Source organism: Cynocephalus volans, chromosome 11, assembly GCF_027409185.1.
Source record: "Cynocephalus volans isolate mCynVol1 chromosome 11, mCynVol1.pri, whole genome shotgun sequence".
Lineage (NCBI taxonomy): Eukaryota > Metazoa > Chordata > Mammalia > Dermoptera > Cynocephalidae > Cynocephalus > Cynocephalus volans.
Genome location: NC_084470.1, coordinates 20,602,600 through 20,618,345, shown reverse-complemented (window position 1 = coordinate 20,618,345; position 15,746 = coordinate 20,602,600). Strand labels below are relative to the sequence as shown.

General features: G+C 37.3%; 1 protein-coding gene across 3 annotated transcripts in view; it reads right to left on the bottom strand.

Moving 5' to 3' along the window:
- Positions 1-401: 401 nt before the first annotated feature.
- Positions 402-15,746, bottom strand: part of PIK3CB (phosphatidylinositol-4,5-bisphosphate 3-kinase catalytic subunit beta) — a 160,834-nt gene continuing 145,489 nt past the window's right edge. For all 3 annotated transcript variants that reach the window (XM_063114478.1, XM_063114480.1, XM_063114479.1), the window contains 5 exons: positions 9,556-9,723; positions 8,104-8,227; positions 3,739-3,884; positions 2,473-2,605; positions 402-1,881 (listed from right to left, as the gene is read on the bottom strand). In XM_063114478.1, coding sequence (XP_062970548.1) covers positions 1,744-1,881; positions 2,473-2,605; positions 3,739-3,884; positions 8,104-8,227; positions 9,556-9,723 — 709 coding nt within the window. In that variant the 3' untranslated portion in view covers positions 402-1,743. The remainder of the gene's footprint in view (positions 1,882-2,472; positions 2,606-3,738; positions 3,885-8,103; positions 8,228-9,555; positions 9,724-15,746) is intronic.

The following is a 15,746-nucleotide window of genomic DNA, read 5'->3' as shown; positions in this document are numbered from 1 at the left end:
AGCCAATCCTCATCCTCAGCTGAATTGTTTCAAGAAACTGGCCTGCTCTGTGTCTGCCCCATGGAAGAGGGTGTGAAAGTGGCTGCAGTCTGACCTTGGCTCCAGTGCCTCGTAACTAAAGAGGCATGCTCCAAGACCTCAGGGCACCTTCCAAAGGCACGGAAAACCTGACAAGGGCACCCCTTTGCCTCAGGCTCCCACCAAGTCCAAGAGGCCTCCCACATTGTGCCTGATGGGACTGGGAAGCAAGGAGAGAAGTCAGGGAAGAGGCCACAATCCTCAGCATACTCTTGAGGGTACTTTGTCTACTGACTTGGCCATTTCTTGGCGTCCCAGTGCCAAGTTCCAAAGCCCTGTGCTGTCCATAAAGAAGAGGCCCACACATCCCAAGAACAGCCCAAACCAGCTCACCCATTTATTTGACTGAGAACATTAAGGACAACAAAATTAAACAGTCTTAAATAAAATTCCTATAGAAAACTCAGTCACAGGGCAAATACTCAGTTCTCTTTCCAATATCACTGAGGATTGAGAGCTCCCAAGATTCTTTGGAGAATAAGCAGTAGTTTTGCTGGATGTTGCCAGTACTCAAAGCATCCATCTACACATTCAGACCAGTAGTTCCTATTGCACATATTAACATTATTTGCCACCTAGCACCCTAAATATATGGTACCTCAACAAATAAATTAAAGATTTCCATGTGGCTTGAAACCATTACAATTTGAACTAATATCCTTGAAAAATTACATTATTATAAGTTTTAATAAATACAGTAAGAACAGCTGGCATTTTAACAAAATAATGAATTTCAGGTCTGGAGTTTATTCCATAAATAGGTTCCTTTTCATTTGCTTGCCTTCTTAGATACATTTGCTCAAGTATTATGCTCTATGAAGTAAACTCTTTCATAGATACCATACAAAAACTATATTAATATGTGCCTCATTACAGAAGCAGCTGGAAGAACTGGATCATACAGTTAATTAACTGAAAAGTAACTTAGGAAAAAGCTCTGCTTTCTGTAAAACTTTAAAACAGGCTGAAGAATACCGAAGAAACATATTTTATATAGAACTCTCCCTAGAAATTTTATAAATATATATGCAGCATATTTTTAAATATATTATATTTGCCTCACCAGTAGATTTTCAGCAAGTCTGGTTGGAATGATGCTATCATGGAATATAAATATTAACAAAAGAATTAATGCATTTCCACAGGTTTAAAAGATTTCTTTTGAGAAATAATCATAAGTTCAAATTATATTATAATTTGCAGTTTACACAATTTTAAAAGGGAAGAAAGACACCTTTCTTTTAAGCCTAATTTGGAAGATAAGAACAGCCCCCAACCCCCAAGTTTTGGCTGAGTGATAACACTTGGTCACAACACTGAAAAGAAGTATTTACACCTTTTGGGGAAAGTACCAAATGCTTTAAACGAAAAAAAAAAAAAATCAGAAAACAATCCCTAGTAGCATTCCTTGGCGTGCAAAGTCAGCAGGAAATGATTATCCATAATGCTGATGCTTTTCATGAGTCTTGGAAGCACTCAAAAAGCAGAGAGTGGTCATCAGGGATTGTTCAGATCAGGTTCTGTAGGATGCCTTGTTCTTAACTCTTGAGTTCCAGAATTTCATTCCCTTTATAACATCTCTGGCAGGGTCATCTTCAATTTAGTGCAAGTGCAAAATGAAAACGAAACAAAACCAACAAATACATTAGGAGCAAAGGCTGATCATTAAGATCTGTAATCTTTCCGAACTGTGTGGGCCATCCAGTTCACTTTAGTAGTCCAGCTTTCCCTGAGTGCCTCATCAAATTTTTGCTTAAATTGTTTGAGTGCTTCTTCTTCACTCTTCCCTAAGGCAAGAGAGTCCTAAAAAGGAATGAAGAAGTATAATTTTATATGTCCTTGGTAGAGATGTACTAATATCAAAATCAGGAAGAGGCTGGCTTGACTGTGCCTCCCCAGCAAACATCAGGCAGTGTGCCTTATGTTCTTATATTTACATATTGTTTGTAAGAGGGAGAATCAACATCAAGGTAGGTCTGATGATGAAATGAATTTATAATTAATGCAAGACACTCAGCTGCTTGCCACTACCACCTTAATCCAGTAAGATGACTCAAGACTCACTAAGGCCCTGGCAAATAAAATACAGGTTGCTGAAAATCAAAGTACCAACCAGCTGCTAACCCGTGGTCTTCCAGTGTGGCAGGGTGGAGTTGGTTGCCCAACACCAGTCTTCTCTATTCCCCTTCTACTGATAGGGAAACCATCTGGGTTATAAGCTTCTTTTTCAAAATTGCTCTTTCATAAGAACTTCCCCGATTCTTTTCTTCCTGGCTAAGAACCATCTCGGAGAAATGATTTTGTTCCAATCTCTCCAACATCTGAATAAAATAGGCAGCTATAAATGAGCTCCATGTCCACCAAGTCCAACATACAAGGAAAAGAGGTTATTACCTTAAGATACTGTATATCCTTGACCGATGTTAGCTCAGGAAGCCCTGCAGTCAACATCAATGCAAAGAGAGTGATGAAGAGATTCCCGTGCCGACGTAAAATCAGATACGCATCCTCACAACACTGGCGGAACCTTTAGTTGATGGAGCAAACCACGTGAGCACAGCATTAGAGGGGAAATCACATTTCATAAGGGAAAACAAGATGACATATGAGGGTATTTCAAATCTAGCTAGATTTTCTATTAGAGATGGAAAATTTCTATTATACTAAAGGTTCATTTCTATTTCTACTTTTATGAAAAGTGTCCCAGTACTAAAATGTACGTAAAATAATCAGGCTCTCTAAAACTACAGTTATCTTTTTCAAAAGCAAAATTATGTTGAAATTCCATGACAAAAGGCAATATAATACTTAATCTATGCTTTTTAATTCTATCAGACACAAGCCTGATTATTAAACAAGTGATAATTATAACTCATGAAGACTTCTTCTCGGTTTTGGATTTGTGGTCTGACTTCAGAGACTAATTTCTTTAATGTGTTCCCAGATCAGTGCCAATGCTTTTGCATTGCTACTCCTGGTCACCTTGCCTTTCCTCTCTCTTCTTCAAGACAGTCCTTTAAGAGAACCATCCAACCCTACACCCCTTATTTTGCCAAAGAGAAAACTGAACTCAGAGAGGTATATTCTTCAGCAACCGAGGCAGAACTAGAAATGATGATAGCATCATTTGTTAAACATATAGTATATGCTGGTTACGTGATATAACACATCTCTAATCATCATGATTGCCCTGAAATTTAATTATTTTTGTCCCCATTTTAAGGTGAAACAAAGGCAAGAAGACAAGTAATGTGCTTGGGAACAGAACAAGTAGTGAGAAATAGATCACAAATTACAAAGGCTGTCCCTAAATCATGGCTCCCTCACTGTACTCCACACAGTACGACAGCAAAATGCCCGTCCTCTCAGTATCTTACTAATAAATATCTTAATAGTTTCAGAGATTATTCTCAAACAGGTAAAAGGTGGTTTATTATTGGAATAAAACACAGTAACATCTCAAATTTCTAGCATTTTCTGTTTCTCCTTCCTATTTCTGAATCAGCAAAAGGATTGGACAGGCAAATTCCCCCAAAAGCCTCCCGTTATCAGGTTAAATATCTCCCAGATCCAAATATACCTCAACTAGGAAATGCCAGTCTAGCTGGTCAGATAAGAAAGCATTGGATGTGTTAGCTTTGACATGAGGGCAATACTCACCGGCCAAACTTTTCCGTGTTTCCTGTTTTTCCTTGTTGAATGACATGAATGAAATCATAGGTAAGAATAAAAGGCACTCGCTCCCTTTTAATACCAAATTTAGATTTAAAATTTCCAAGAATATGTCCAAAGTCAATGTGGAAGAGCTGGAAAACAAATGGGATTTATTTTTTCTCATTTGTCTAGTGGGTTCCAAACGGAAAGATTTTCAACTAGCAAGATCTCTGCAGTACTAGACCCCCAGGTGCCACACCCACCCTCATCTGTGCCCTTCTCCTTCTGTTAATAGCCACTGGGCCAGTTGGGAAGAGAGTATTTCCAACACTCTTAGGTCTTTTACACTTAATAACAACCTTGATATTAAACTACATATTCACACTGGTAAAGGAGAATCTTTTAGAAAAAAAAAAAAAAAAAGTCCAAATAGTAAACATGGCTGATTTTTAAAAAGTCAAATAGTTCTACAAAAAATAACCAAAAAAAGAGTACATCGTTACCCTACTAGTTCCCTCACCTTGATTGCTCCCGCTTAGAGGAAACCTCCCCGACTCTTTCGTGTGTTTTTTCCTGGTATCTGTCTCCATTTTTCTAAATAATGTGTTTATACTTATTTTTTACTTCCTCATTTTAGGTTACTATTCTTATTTCTGAAGGTAAGAATTTAGTACTCTCATGCTAACATAATGCTACACAATGCAGCACATTATCACATAATTTCTGGGTAAGTTAATATTCAGTGTTTATACTGTTCAGATTATATAAATACATTTCAAAGCTAAGCCATGTGGTAGTGGTATAATGACTATGTTTCCTTTTTTGTTCGTCATTTTTCTTTGAGAAAACTGCTTTTATTTATGTAGCTCAATTTCTATGACCCTATCAGTTCTTCCAAACTGTCCTTAAAAACCTAAAAATCATTTTCAAAAGTGTTTTCCAGATGATTGAGTAATCTATGAGTTTCTGTCTGGGCTAGTTGTTCTCTAGTCCTGCCACAGAGCCGTCATCCTGGATTTTCCCTTCTCTCCTCTCTCATATGGAGCCTCTCATTACATTCCTTTGGTTTAGGTCAGGGTTTCTCAACATTGGCACTACTGACACTTTGGCCATATAATTTTGTTACAGAGTTCTGCCCTGTATACTGTATGAATACCATATGCATCCCTGGCTTTTACTCATTGGATGTCAGCTGATTTCCTCCTCAAGTCCCCCATTTCCCGTTAAGACAACTAAAAATGTCTTCACACATTCATAAATACCCCCTGAGGGAAAAATCATCCCAGTTGAGACCCACTGGTTTAGACACCTTGTTTTGGTGGGTGTCTTTATTCTGGTAGCCTCCTGAGAAAAGACACAGAGGAGGTATAGCGTTTGAGATCCTGCATGTTTGAAAATGTCTTTATTCTACGTTCATACTTGATTGATAGTTTGGTTATAGAATTCTAGCTTAGAAATCATTTTTCCTCAAAATTAGGAAGTTTTACTTTCACTGTTTTATAGTTTTCATTGTAACTATCGAACTGTTGAGAAGCCAAGTCATTCTGACTCCTGAACTCTGGTATGTGGCCTGCCGCGTATCTGCGAAGGTTTTAAGACCTTCTCTTTATGTCCAATGCACTGAAATTTCATGGTGAAAGGCCTCAGTAAGGGTCTTTTTCATCCATTGTAAGGAAACTTCTGTGCTCTTTTGACTGGATATTCATGAACATCAACTCTGGGAAATATTTTTCACTATTTGCTCACTAAGTGCCTTCCCTTCCTCTTCTCTGACTTCCTTCTTGAATTCCTATTACGTTGATGGTGTGCCTCCCTGGACCAAGTCTCTACCATTTCTGGATCTTTTTCTATCTCTCGTATGTATTTTTAAAGATATTAAGGCATTACGGTTAAGAAAAAAAAGAATATGAGCCATATTGCCAGGATTTAATCCTGGAATGTCCACTCTCTGTTGCCTCAGTTTCTCCACTTACTCTGTGAGCTCATCAGGATCACGGAAAGCATTCACACATATAAAACACTCAGAACTGTGCCTGCCACAAGATGTTCATTCACTCCTGAGTTTTCTATTTCTATTTTAACTTTTTGTTTGTTCCTTTTTCTAATTTCCCAAACTTCTCTTTTCTGATTTAAAAAAACAGAATTCTATTATTACTTCATAGATACAATGCCCTCTTCTTCTTCTTCTTTTTTTTTTTAATTTGTAAATCATTCTCTGTTTACTGTAGTTATTCTGTTTTCCCAGAGTTCTTTTTCCCCCAATTTTGTTTGTTTGGTCGAGTTCTTTTTCCCCCAATTTTGTTTGTTTGGTCTCTTTCATGGTGGAGGCTTCCCTCAAATATCTGCTAATTCAGAAGAGAGTAGAATGGTGGTTTCCAGGAGCTGGGGTGAGGATTGGGGTTTGCAGAGGATGTTGGTCAAAGAATACAAAATTTCAATTAGACAGGAGGAATTAAGTTCAAGAAATATGTTGTACAACACAGTGATTACATTTAATAACAATGAATTGTATTCCTAAAAAAATTGCTAAGAGAATAGACTTTAAGTGTTCTCACCACGAAAAAATAATAAGTATGCGAGGTAAATGCATATGTTAGTTTGATTTAGCCATTCCACAGTATATACATCTTTCAAAGCAATGTTATACACAATAAATATATATAATTATTTGTCAATTTTAAAAAGTCTGCTAATCATTCCTGACCACTCATATTTAAGAATGAGTCACTAAAAAAGCAATTCTATGTACACAGTAGGCTTACTTGTTGCTTGGTGGGCTCCCTTGAAGAGACTGGAGAGAGATCTAAACTTTCAGGTTCTACAGGTCTTTTCACTAGAACCAACCAGACTCTCTTGACAAGAATCATCTAGTCTTTTGCTAAGGGCAGGGATATATACCTGGCTGTCAGTATTCTTGGAGCAAGGCAAGCAGAAGTGGCTGTGGATCGTACCATTTAGTATGCCAACTCTCATTTCATCCCCATTTTTAATATGGCACCTAGGGCTGGCTGATTAGCTCAGGTGGTTAGAACACGGTGCTTATAACACCAAGGTCCTGGGTTTGATCCCTGTATCAGCCAGCCATCAAAAAAACAAAAACAAACAAAAAGATATAGCACCTTTCCCTCAGCCTCTGTAGAACCTGTGTTCTACAGTCAGGAGAATTCAGTTTCTTCAGAGAATAAATCTTCTATCTCCTTCCTGGGGTAGGGAAGGGGACTTGAGCACCTAACTATTCCATATATAAACTGCCAACCAATCCCATTTTCAACCTCTTTCATAGCAATACCTGGAGCCTCTGATTCCAGCACTTTTCTGAGACTGACATACCCCTGTACAAGTACTCAGGTTTCCATTTCCTCAGCTCTACTAAGCCATTGCCAATTCTCCATCTCACTTTCTATCATCCCCAAATCTGTTGATATTTTTCATCCACTATGCCCTCTTTTCCTAGAATCTTTGCCTTCTTGGGTTTACATATTTCTTATTCCTTATTATTATTTTAGAGGGGTTTCAGGAAAAAATGGAGACAAACCTAAGTGTTTAAACTGATTCACCAGAAGTCTGGGGGAACCCTTTTAAGTGTGGACATGAGGTTCAACTCTCAAAGCCCAAGTCAGAACTACCTAGATCTTCCAGGAGGTACAAAACTCTAGGTCTCCACCTAGAGTCGGAATTCACACAGTACCTCAGAGATTTTTGTTCTGGTATGCCTTCAGTGGCACGGAATTCCAAGGGTGGCAAAACTGAAAAATTATCCAAGCTATCTCATCTGTCTGCTTAATATAAAAAATTTTACAAACAACACAAGTCACGCTAAAAAATGAGAAAATCTGCAATTAAAAACTAAGTGCTTCTTCATAAATAACCTGGCACAGCTTCCCTAACTCCCCCAAAATGACATTACTCACACTACTTTTCTCCCTGCTCCCACATATGATTAGGTTTGATGTTCTAAAAGAGATAATGGTTCAAGTAGGGTTCACACCAACTTTTTTTAATCACTGGTTATCTTTTTTAAAGTTAATACATCCAGCACATCCACTGCTCCATCTGTTAGGTACACATATATCCCCAATACAATTGCTTATATTGAAAGAACAGGCCACTTTTAAATAACCACAATAATTTTTTCAATAATTCTTTAAACACTTAAATAAATAAATACGAGCTTGCCATCTAACATTTAGCATACAAGTGAATACATGAAGCAGACAGTATATGAAGAGAGGGCTGGTGAGAAGTTGAAGGAAAGACAAAGACATGTCTGTAAGAATCACTAAGAAATCTGCCTGAGTTTCACAAATTATTATGCTGTACATAAGTAACAGCATCACTGAGGCCCTTGGCGGACCCCAGGGGGCAGCTTACCTGGCCAGTTTTTTTCACCATGATGTTGTCACTATGTCTGTCACCAATCCCAAGGACATAAGAAGCTACACAGTAGCCGGCACAGGACAGGGTAAACTCCTCAATGGCTCGATCCAGGTCATCCCTGAACAAGAAATAAAAAAATAAGCAACAAAGCTTCCGGCCTCCAAATGCGTGGGATGAGACCCAAACCACACCTGTTTCCTTTTAATTGTGAGAGGAACTGCAACACAGAGCTGCCAAAACCATATGAGCGGAGCATGCTGGATCAGCCAAGGGAAGTGAGGACGGTGATCACAGGATCAGGGCAGAGAAGAGTCAGGCTGCCTTCAAAGACATTAGAAAGCTGGGCCTTGCCCAGTCCAATTCCTTCGTCCTGGCAGTGTTTCAGTGGTGATGGAGGTAGGCTCATGTGCATAATAATGACAGGAGAGCATGGACTTTTCTGGCTTATGCTGGGGCTTGGAAACATTTTTGTCACTTTTTCTTTCTTTCTTTCTTTTTTATTATGGTAAATCATATATAACAAAAGGATTGCCATTTCAAGCATTTTTAAACATACAATTACAGGGAATTAATTACATTCACAATGCTGTGCAACCATTACTTCTATTTCCAAAACTTTTTTTGTCATCTTAAACAAAAACTCTGTACCCGTTAAGCAATCACTTCTCATTATTCCTTCCCCCGCATTTCTGGTGACCTCTAATCTACTTCTGTCTCTGAATTTTTTTTCTTTTTTTTCTTAATTGACCCACAATAATTGTATATATTGACGGAGTATCTTTGTCAGTTTTGACTTAAGACGAGAATTCTATATTAAGCATTGAAGTTCCAACCATATAAGTCACTGACTTCAATGAGAATTGAGTAATATGGGCCCTTTGGAAATAAGGCCTTAAGATCAAAATTTGGAAACTGATTCTCACATACAAGTCTTTGGATCTTACCAATGATAAAATCTGAGTCTGACTTTGAAGTCTTTAGCCAAAAATACTTGCAAAACATTTTCCCCTCACTGTGAAATTCCTTTATTTTCTACATATTAGAGTTTTTCTAGCATCATGACTAACACAATTCCAAACACTGTATTTTTTAGTTTGGAGAGCTTATGGTCTACAAACTCATTTATTTCTATTGCAAAATCAATCATTCACATAATTTAGATGCTGATACACTTAAGCAAAAACTTCAATGTTATCTTAAAAATATTTAAATTCTTAGATCATAACTTTACTGCAGGGCTTTAAAATTTGATCTAGATAAAGTAGAATCCAACATTAACCATGTATACTACTTTATGAAGACCTACGTATCATTTTATTCTAATCTGAAATGAAACAATAAATAACACTAATATTTTCTTCAAGACACTGATGATATCTACTAAGAGAATAGTTATTTGTTTGGTAGTTTGTACAGAAAGATGATCATTAAACAAAATAAACTAACCCAGAATTGTATTCTTTAAGCCAGTTCAGAAGGGCATCTTTGTTGAAGGCTGCTGCAGCAGCCACATTGCTACTGTTCAGCTGAATGTCAGCAATTGTTTCAGAGGTGCTCACAACTTCAATGAGGCCAGAGCGATCTCCTGTTGCTAAACAACCATAAGGCAGCATCCTGAAAGGAAAAAAATGAAACATTACATTTGGTAAGTTTTCCCTTTGATATTTTTAAAAAGTTTATTATCATCTACACACTGACCATTACCGCATTATTGTCATAAGGAAAAATACAAGTTCTATCTTCTGTTAGGGAGTAAGTCTTTGGCCAACAGATGAGGTGATTTACCAGAATTCCAATGTGCCAGCTAAATGTATAATTTGTTATCTTGTTATTCTGGTTAAACATTCTATTTGCTTGTATAGATGGACAGAAGCACATGGATAAAAGAGAAGTCCTTCATTTTTACTGTAAATTTTGGGGATGGGAACCACCCTTTATGGAACACATAATAGGAGTCAGGTACCAGGCTAAGCACTTTATACATTATCCTGATTATGGTCATCCTTCCAGGTGTGCAAGCCCACAACCTTAAGGTCATCTTTTGATCCTTCTCTTTCTCTCATGACAACGTTTAATTTATCTACTTTAAAAATGTATCCAGAGTGTCTTCCCCACTGCTACCCTTCCTCTGCCAGAACCCTAGTCCAAGTCACCATCAACTCTTACCTCAGTTATTCAACAGTTTCCTAACTGGTCTTCCTGCTTCCACATCAGTCTGCTCTAAATACAACAGCAACATGATCCATTTAAAATGTACTCACTTCACCCCTGATCACAATTAGTGTGCAATGGCTTCCCATCTTAGATTGAAAGCCGTTTCTTCAGTCTGGTCCCCCTTCATCTCTCCTGCTACCCTTCCCTTTGCTTACTTCATTCCTACCACACTGGCCTCCTTGTTGTTCCTCAAACACAACAGGCACAACACTCCCTCAATCCGTCTCACGTGGTTTCTCTGCCTGGAACATTCTTCCCCAAGGCATCTACGCGGCTTACTCTCTCACCTCTTTGAAGACTTTGCCGAAATGTCACAGTCTCAGTGAGAACTTCTTGGATTGTCCTATTTAAAATTACAACACTAACCCTGACACACTACTCACTATCGCTCCCCGACTTTATTTTCCTGTATAGTCCTCAACACTATCCAACATCCTGTACATTTACTTGTCTGTCTATACCATTAGTATGTAAGTTCCCTCAGGCAGGGATGTTTTATTCACTGTGTACCCTTAGTGCCTGACAATGTACCTGGCACAAAGTAGGTGCTCAATAAATATTTTTCAATCAATAAACAAATTTAATAACAAAATCCCTATAAGGTAAGTTCCCAATTTTACAAAAGAGGAATATAAGTAACTTCCTAAAAGTAACACATTTAACTAAGTGTAAGATACAAAGCTTAAAACTAGGTTTGTGTGGCTCTAAAACCATCTTTCTAACCTACACAGTCCCCAGAGTCACTGACTATGTAACAGGCTGCTCTCTTGTGTAAATGAAATGGATAGGGACGCTAATGTCTTACATTAAGAGTTAAAGCAGGGCACCAATGTGTCTGCTTGCTGATTTCTCATTTCTTAGGTTGAAATCTTCCCTCCCTGGATGGATTATAAACTCCTTGGAGACAGCAACTTTAACTGAAAAGAGGTGAATGAAAATGTACAAAGGGCTTATAGTCTGTCAAAAAGATGAGAATTGATACTTACTAGGTAGACATAAGAGTGACTATAAATACGTGCTGAAAAGTGGATCATCAATTAAAATAATTTCTACTAAATTGATAGGTAGCATTTTGCTTTATTTGTACTTTTTAATCCCCGATAAACACAAAAATTTTCTCAGATATTCTTCAACCATTTTAAGAAGAATTTTGTGAATTAGCTATATACATTCTTTGCCTATTTATTTGGATTTTAAACATTTTCCTTAGTGATTTATATAAGCTCTGTATACATTAATATTATCTCTTTCTCATTTTGGTTGCAAATAATTTCTCCACTTTTCTAAATACATTATTATGAAAAGAGCAACTCCAAAATGGAATGAGATACTTTGGAAGGTTCAAATAAAGGTCAGGTAACCACAGAAATGCAATAAATGAAATTTATGAGTTCAATACATATTTGAGTGGCAGCTATGAACCGAGCATTGTATTAGATGCTGGTGATACAGAAATAAGCAAAAAAAGCAGTTTCTACTCTCACTGACCTTACAAAGAACAGATGCACAAAGTGCATGTAATCTCTGTGAGAGGGAGAAGTGCTAGAAGAACACAGCAGAAGTCAAGAAAGACCTCCACGAGGAGGAAGGACAGCAGGGGTGGAGAACAGTGCAAAGAGAAACACAAGAGCAAGGTGAGTAGAAGACACAGAAAGTGTTGGAAAGGCAGCGTCCTGTAGGCCCAGTCAGGACTTCTGTCATCCTCCTAAAAACACTGAGAAAGCCTCTGCAGGACTTAATGAAAGACAAGGAGAGAAAGAGAGAGATGGGGGAGAAAGGAGCATATGAGTGCGTAAGCATGTGTAATAATCAGATAAAAGAGAAGAGTTTTATTAGATAATTTCTAAAACTCCTTCCAAAGAAAAATTCAATTTCTTTATGCCTCTTTTCTAGTTCTAACAACATAAGGTTGGGAGCGGAATTGTCAAATTATGTTCTGGCAGACTAATATAAGAATAAATTGCTTTATACTTGTATTATTACTTCTCCTTTTAAAAATTTACCTCTCAATAAGAAAGGTAGCTAGAGAGCAGTAATGTTTTTACTGACACCCTTATCCTTATCATGACACAACACATGTAAAGCAAACACTGCCAGGTTAAAGTGCACTTTCTTGCCTTCCTGCGTCTCCTCCTACCCCACTTGTAGCCAAACTGGGCACAAGTCCAACAACTTCCTCTTCAAAAGTAGGCAACGATGAAAGCATTCAGTGTCTTGAGGATGGAATGTTCACAATGGGAAGGAAAAAACATCCTTGTCAGAGACAATTTGACAGAAGTCAAGCTGGGGACAAACTCTTGGAGCCCTGATCATCTTATCTAGGTCCCCTTAGCACTCAACGTCTACACTTCTTATAAAAAGGCCATGACAACAATTTTAGTAATGTTTACCTTCCTTTCTCAGACTCTCTGACCCAAGTAGCAATTTGTTACTTTTCACACTAACGCAAAATTAAAAATGGAATATATTCTATAGCAGTGGGGATGACAAACCCATATCCTTATTCCACATGGGTATGCAGCAAGTTATCTCTGGTCTTGACTCTCACACACTGACCCAAGTCTGAGTAGCACCTTAGCCTGCTGCCTCAAAGGAGGAAAGTGTAGATCCTTTACCTAATACTTATATTACTTCCACATTCTTCCTTCACCCCTCCAAGACTGCTGATACCAGTATCATGAAATAACTTGCATAGGTCTCTCAGAAGGGAAGAACTCAATTCCTGCAAATCGGATATAAAGTTGCAGTGGAGGCAACTGTCAAAAAATTGATTTCATGTGTATTCGTGGGAGGAGGAGAGAATGCAGAGGACTGTCAAATCTACCAAAGGCCAGAAAGATCATGTAGACAACCAATCAAACTTGAAAGAAAAGGCTGATTGCCTATCATTTGCTGACCGAAGGAGGTCAGGAATGTCCTAACATACTGATGGCTTACAAATGTTCTGACTTGATATGAAAGATACTAAAAGATTATTATGAAACATCAGAGAAAGATTTAAATGAGCACTATGCATTTTCATTCATGCAAAGATGGCATTGTTAAAAGTACTAAAATAGTAACATATAAAAGGTACCTAAAGATTTGGGATTGAACTTAAAAGAGTGTGTGCTATGTGACCCAATTTAACCCGAACAGCTGGCTAAAAGAAAACCAAACACAATAGGAACATTGCAGCACATATATTTATAGAAACAGTAAAAAAAGGCTTGCTGAGAAAAAGGTATTAGTTTGAAAATGAACTCAAAAGGAATTAAAGTCCTGCATATTTTTTTAAACATGGGGTCAGAGTACAAAAAGTCAGCAAAGATCCCACTGGACAGACAAGTTCCTTTTTCTTTTTAGACACATAATGTTTCCCATCAGACAGACACAAGGTTTATTTCTAGCACTCCCACATGTGGCTGCCTCCCATTGTCTGAGGTCACAATGAACTTCATTTGAGGCTAAACGTGCTTTACATTTGGTTCAAACACGTAAAATCAAAACTAAGAGAAAAGAACTTGGTTGGGATTTTCAATTAGGCTGAAAGAATTAAGAAAGCCAGGACCAAGTCTTTAGCTCAGGCTTTCACAACCAAACAAGGCTCATCAGGACCTGAATGAATTTTTTCTATTAGCAAGGGAAACCACTATGTAGATTATGTGCTAATGTTGGAACAAACAAATGACTTATTATGCCTAATCTTGAAGTTTCCCTTCTTTTTTGTTGGATCAATCAAGTGAAAACATTTTCCTGGGATTTACTTTACGTAGGAGTTGACAGCAAACTTTTGGTGGAATGTGCCAGATAGAAAATGTTTTAGGAATTGCAGACTAAGGTCACAACTCTGCAGTTGCAGCATAAAAGGAACCACAGACAATATGTAAACAAATGGCTGTGTGCCAATAAAATTTTATTTACAAAAACAGGAAGCCCAGACCTGACTGGATTTATGGTCCTCAAATGAGGGTTTCTTACAATGACCCAATCCTCTTTATCTATGCAGTATTCCTTATGAGTGGTTGAGCAAAAAACTTGCTACCTATTCAAGGCTACTAATTCTATTTTTACACAGCTCTAGAAATTCCTAATAAATCAAAGGTAAAACTTTGTCACTATGGTTGCCACACAGTCCCTTTTAGATGAATTACGATTTCTCTTCCTTATTCCAATCACATCTACGGTACCATTAAAGGAACAAACAACACCCATAGCAAATTGCTCTTTCTACATTAATAGCACTGGAAAAGTGTACCATGATAGGATCTAAAAACAGAAAACACTTAAAAAAAAAAAAAAGTTAAATTAAGTATTTTGGGCACCATTATACTTTGATAAACAAAGGTTTACTAGACACGTCTTACCACAATTGTTTTCTCACTTTAGACTGAATACAGAAAGACATTAACTTTAGAGTCTGACAGTTCCGGCTTTGAATCTGACTCTCATACTTAATTTCTTTTATATCCTTTGTTTAAAATCTTTAGTGCCTTAATTTTCTCATGAGTTAAAAAGGAATAATACCAACCTCATAGAGTTGTAAAATTTATGAAGATCCTAATACAATGAATGCCTGGTTCAGTCAATAAACAGCAACAGTTCCAAGTTGTTTTTTTATTTTTAATTAAAATATATTTAATAATAATCAGAACATAATTCAAAGTTAAAAAATTAATCAGGAAATATTTATAATCTTACAGGGACAAAGTCAATCATAAGTATTAACTGTTTCCTGCAACCTTGTAGACTATGTAGCTAAAAATACTAAATCACATAAAAAGTGATAAAATCAAAAGGTTTTATTAATAGTTATGTTTAAAAAAAGAAAGAAAAAGAAATCTATGGGTCCCAGAAAGATAGTGATTACTCATTGTAGTGGCTCAGGAAGTTACTGACTGGCTGACATCTTAATGCCCACCAAAAAATGAGTCTTGGGCCCATTATATTTGGACCTGAGAACCTACACCAAGCTGAGGCTCCGGGAGAGGTGGAACTAGAAAATGTCTGTCTGCACACCGATCATATAATGTGGCGTGAAAGTTTCCCATCTATTCTGAAAACTGGGTACAGCAAGGAAAAAAAGGTTTCATGTAAGTGCAAATATGCAAGCCTTCCCACACACATTTATAAGATCCAAATATGAACTATCTATGAGGTGTGAGAGCCGGAAGGCAAGGAGTTAACATTAAAACTGGTTAATTGTGTGTACAGACCTTTGGCAACAGCACAAACAAACTGCAAACTCATTTTTTTTTTGACATTTTCACAACCCAGAGCAAAGGACCTTCAGAGAAAACACAATACCCATCAATAATGAATTCAAAACCAAGTATTATTAACTACACAAGGAAATGAATAAGAGTAAGCAGATACATGAAAAAGTGACATCCCAAGAAGTACAACAGAATATGAAAAAGAATAAAATGATGAAAGAGATGAAA